General features: G+C 40.3%; 1 protein-coding gene across 1 annotated transcript in view; it reads right to left on the bottom strand.

Moving 5' to 3' along the window:
* LOC103359526 (tricarboxylate transport protein, mitochondrial) overlaps nucleotides 1–5,345 on the bottom strand; it is a 21,263-nt gene that overhangs the window by 9,020 nt on the left and 6,898 nt on the right. The window contains exon 2 of the mRNA XM_008284906.1: nucleotides 455–562. Within this exon, the coding sequence (XP_008283128.1) occupies nucleotides 455–562 (108 nt within the window). The remainder of the gene's footprint in view (nucleotides 1–454; nucleotides 563–5,345) is intronic.

The following is a 5,345-nucleotide window of genomic DNA, read 5'->3' as shown; positions in this document are numbered from 1 at the left end:
TTTTTTTATTTTCTGTAATTATTTTATTTATTTTTATTTTATTTTATTTGCATTTTCTGGCTTGTGCAGCTGTAGATCCACTCGTGGGATGTTTGTCATCTTGCGTTTTACTTTTCTGGTTTATTGAGAGTTGTTTTTTGTGGGTTTTCATGGTGGGTTTTTTTTTTTTCATCTCTTATTTTAATTTGAAGGACACTACAGATCGTAACTGAACAGAAATCCATTCATTCATTTGAGTTTTTCTTCTTGTGACGTGCCCATGTTTCAGTGTTTCAGACTATTTAATTGATTTTAGTTTTTGCTGAGACGTGAGAATGAATAAAAAGGACTCCATGTCGGTGGTGGACTTTTTTTTGTTTTGTTTTCATCAAATTTAAATGCCACATTGGGCTTGCTATATCGGCCAAACTGTCTGACACTGACAGAACACAACTTAAAAGCTGTTCATACTCACTTATTCCTCTGTATTTCGGGGGATTGGCCTTCTCATCCAGCTGTAACTGGGTCTTGACGTACTCTGTGGGAAAGGTGATGCAGATCTCTATGCCACCCGCGATTCCACCTGAAACCACAAAACATCAGCACCATGAACACGAGAAGGGTGATAAATTAACCTGGAACTAATTAAAAAAGTGAGCGGTGGAAAATAAACAGCAGCTCTGTTGACACACTGCTTTGAACCGAGCACACCGGGCCTGCGTGGCTGCAGCTTTGGCAATCCTCGTTCAGTCCGTCCCCCCTTATGAATTACAAGGAGGCGCCATTACGTCATGGATCATTACAGTGACTCCGCAAATGGCTTTCTCTCCATAAACATTAAAAGCACTGCTGCCGAGGGAGGAAGAGTAACGAGCTGGGCAAAGATGAATCAACTGTTCCTGCCACGGCTAAACTACGCCGAAGGAACAGAGGGAAGGTTGTGTGAGGAAACGTAGCGACGCCTCAGATGTGAGCCTTTAATCTGCAGAAAGGAAGCAGGAAATAAAATCAGTGAATCCACATGTGAGCAATTCTTGGAGGGTTCGGCTCGAGTCACGCCACAATCAGTTTGAGTGGACGAGGATGAGCGTCCAAAAGCACAACACAGATGAGTCACGAGGGATGGAGAGGGAGTTGACATTAATTAAATTATCCAGTCAGCCTGCAGGGAGGGGCTCCATTACTCAGGCCAAGACCCTCCATTAACTCAATGACACTGATACACACTGTGTACTGGAGACACACACACACACACACACACACGCATCATGTGTTTGCTAAGAAACACACCGAACAGCCAACAGAAAGTCCCAATTCAAAGTAAACATGCTCTTTTTTACGCGATGTGCAGCAAGTCAGGAAAGAGACGACAACGAAACAATGAACAGGAAATCCAAAACAGAAGAGCCGTCCTTCTGCATGAAAAGTCAAATCATCAGGTTCAAACAGAAGAAGATTCATTCAGCAGGAAACTGTCCTGATTTCCTCCACCAGTTATGTGGAATACTTTAACCAACCAAGTGCGATATTACAGTCGACCTCACTGCTACACAAATGTTTAGTGTTAAACACAACTAACTGTGGCTTTTCTACTCTAATGCTTATATTCTTTTACTACACTTGTATTGCTGTACTTATATTTTTATGTACTTATATTTTGCTCTTGTTCTATTGTACTTACTTACTTATTAGCCTTTTTCTTTAAAAAACAAACAAACAAAAAAAACGGGACCTGAGTAGTAATTTCATAGCACCAACAGGTGAATGTGAGCTGGCATGACAAATAAAGTTCCTTCAATCCTTAACCCTCTGAACTCCAAGGAGTTTCTGGGTGTTTTTTGTCACATTTTTATCCACTGTGGGCTCATTTTTCAGTGCAATATGAAGCCCTGCACCTCTATAGAAACACAGCTAAAAGAAGAACTTAAAAATTTCTCTTTCCTGCATTGAGGCGTTTTATGATTGCCTATTTCTTTTGCAAAAAAAAGAAGTTAAAAATCCAAAATCAACATGTGCAACATTTGTGCAAGTGCCCACAGGTTTAAAAATACTGGAGAAAAAAAAAATAATATTTGCATTTTAAGCCTTTTTCACACTTACTCTGCACATCAGCTCTGCAAAGACACGTCACCGTGCTGCTGAATGTATTTTCCAACAACTTGCTGACAAACTCGCTGCACTGTGTGCAGTTTTGGAGCCAGGCTGCATTTATTAATTCCTTGTATTGATCCGGTATGTTTTATTTTCCTCCCAATCTCTATAATTTGTGGCCACGTTCGTCTCCTCCCTGCTCGGTGGAGTTCAGTTCAAACAGAGAGCACCTCAATTGTTGTGTCATAACTGTTGGTGCACAGCTGAGTCATGCACGGCTCTAAAAAAAACAAAAACAGGTGTAATTTACAGATTATTTGGGGCTTTGGGGGTTTAGACAGTTTAGACAGTTTGCAAAGATTCACAGAATAAAACCTTGCACCTTTCTTGTGTATATCAAACTAAAAAATTACATGATTTCCCTTGTTTCTATTTCAAATCAGCTGTTTTAGAAATTATTTTTAAAACAAGTGCAGCCATCTAACTTATTCTGTTTGATGTTTCAGGATAATGACTAGTTGCTAAAAGAAAATAAACAGTTAGGCTGTGGACAGTTGCGCTGACATACAGACGTTTTGGTTTGCGGTTATGGTGACGTGGTTTATTTGATGTTTCACAGGAAGCTCTGGCTTGTCTTCAGTTAAAACATCCCAACGTGTCATTTAGCTCGACACACTGGCCGCTGCCAACACGACTGTTATCACTTTGGCACCTACAAGCGTCGCCTCTATCTGAGATAAAAACATATATTTAACTCGTCGCTTACGCTGAAATGAGTGCCTACTTAAAATAAAAAGCTTCCACATGCACTAAACATACAGCAGTACGAAAGAGGTTCAGGCATTAAACAGTGAGGATGAGTTACCATCGTACAAAAGTAAAACTACATCTGGTCTCTGCGTAGTTTTTCAAGGTTCTTGGCAGGTAGACAGTCCGGCCACTTGGAGAACTTTCTACAGTTGTTCTGTGTGGAGTCTTTGAATGAATTTGAGACAGATCAGGCGCCTCCCCGGTGCCGTCCTGGGACGTATAGAAGCCTGTAAGGCGGCTGAACCTTGCGCACAGAACATTAGAAATATCCGTTGCCAGATCTCGTTTGTCTCAAAGACCCAAACAGCCTCTGACTCATCTGCTTCTCCTTATCCAGGGATGTGATTAAATAAAGGAAATCAATACAGCAAAGTGGCTTTTACTTAACGCTGCGCAACTTCTTAATGCACTACGGCTGTATTGGGATAAAAATCAGACGCTTGGTATATAAATGATCACATTTTACAACCAAATGTGTCACAACTTAAGTACAGAAGATTATAAATATCAAATAAATAAGACTTTTCTGAGAATGTTCTTATATATTACATTTAAAATAAATAATAATAAAATAAAAGTGGAAATAAAAAGAACAATGAATAAAATAAAAAAATAAATAATGTGGCAATATAAAACAATATTAATCAAAAATGAATCCATAAAAGAAAAGGCTAATAAAAGTAGAAATATAAGGACAAATAAACAAAATAACAAAAATGTATTTGTTATTCTTTTTTATTTATTCAATTTGTAATTTATTTTTGATTATTTTGATTATTTTTTTATTTTTTTAATTTTCAATTATTTTTTACTATTTTTTCTTTTTTTTTTTTATTTCCACTTTTATTTTTTTTATTGATTTATTTTAGTCATTTTTGCACTCTCACTACTCCATCCCTCAGTGACCAGACCAGTGAGCTGTAATTCTTCTAATCCTGCTGGAGCTGTAAGTAAATGTGACCCAGCTGAGACATCACATGAGCTTCACAATGCTCCATTCCAGCCGGGCCTGATCCGGGATCAGTGGGTCAGTGTGTCTTGAGAAAAGAAGAAACAATGAACCTTATTCATCTGCTCTCTGCCCGGACAGCTCCGAGTGTGAAAAAAAAAAGAAACGAGCAGCAGTCAGTCAGAAGGCGGCGACTCAGCAACAGACACAAACACCTGATCAATCCTCATCAGACGCAGCAGCAGCGCCTTGTGGAGGAGAAGCAGCTTGTTTGTCTTCCAGCCCATTCTGCGGCCGACATCCAACACACACCGGCGTGTTCACCCACACATTTACAGGTGACACCCTAAACGACTCCCGTGTAGCTGCCAAACGTGGGCTCCACGGTTAAAGCGACCATTAATCTTTATCTTCACAGGCTCGCTCTCCTCTCCTGTTCTTAATTCTTTTTCCCCCTGCAGCACCTTGCTTCCTGCCTCCTCGTGCCCGGGCACTTCCTCTCCACCGTGTGTCATAAAATCAATGCATCCACATAGATCTCTGACACTTGCTATTACATGGAGGGGAAAAAAAATTGAAATGATATTGGAATGATGCTTGGAATCCAGAAAGTGAAAAACGGTGCAGCACCTGAGACACGTCGGCTATTAGAAATTCTTTAAAAAAAGAAAAACCCTGAAATCTCCACCAGCAGCGCGATAAATCCTCCTGCTTCAGTTGATGCACTGTTTAAAGATAACGCTGTCAATCTCTGGACAGACAAGCTAAATTTATAACTTAATCAGCCCCCCCTCAGACTTCACAGCTGGGCTCCAGGTAATTCTGCTGCCGTGCTGACAAACGTACAGTATGTGTCTCTAAGTTACATCCATATGCGGCTGCAGACAATCTCCCTCCAGAACCAGAAGTCTTTCTAAGAGAATCTGGACCCAGACTGCAGGGATTTGCAAGAGCATCAGTGAGATGTGCTGCAATAAGGCCTTTGTGTTTATATTCCTAATTCTACAACAACAAGAAGCAACAAGAGCTTTTTGTGGATAAATATTCAAACAGGACCTGCTGGTGGATGAAAAAGTCAAGAAGCAGCTAAAGTCAAGGTGAAAATTTGCAGCAAATCTTAAGGCAATCCGTTTAATTACAGTCCAGACAGTTCACTAATGAGATGAGAATTCATCCCCTGGGGACCATGACTGTGATCCAGCTCAACAGTTGTGGAGATATTTCAGTGCTGATGAACAACAGACCAACAACGTCACCTTTGTTGTAAAAGATTGGGTTTGAGCAGCGGGTAAAGCATCATTTCGAATGATGACTCGATAATCCGACACTAAACGTAAAGCCTTCTTTTATGTCGGATTGTCAAGACGGAGGTCCAGATACAAGGAGGGCTTGATGCTGGAAGGCTCATTAGTTGTTAATTATTGTTCATAGTTGTTATAATAACTAGTATATTGTTAGAACACTACGCATCGCTGGAGTTCACGCCTGACCACTGCGATTGTGCACGTTCCGGCCA

Source organism: Stegastes partitus, unplaced genomic scaffold, assembly GCF_000690725.1.
Source record: "Stegastes partitus isolate 25-593 unplaced genomic scaffold, Stegastes_partitus-1.0.2 Scaffold380, whole genome shotgun sequence".
Classification (NCBI taxonomy): Eukaryota; Metazoa; Chordata; class Actinopteri; family Pomacentridae; genus Stegastes; species Stegastes partitus.
This window is presented reverse-complemented; position numbering and strand designations above follow the sequence as displayed.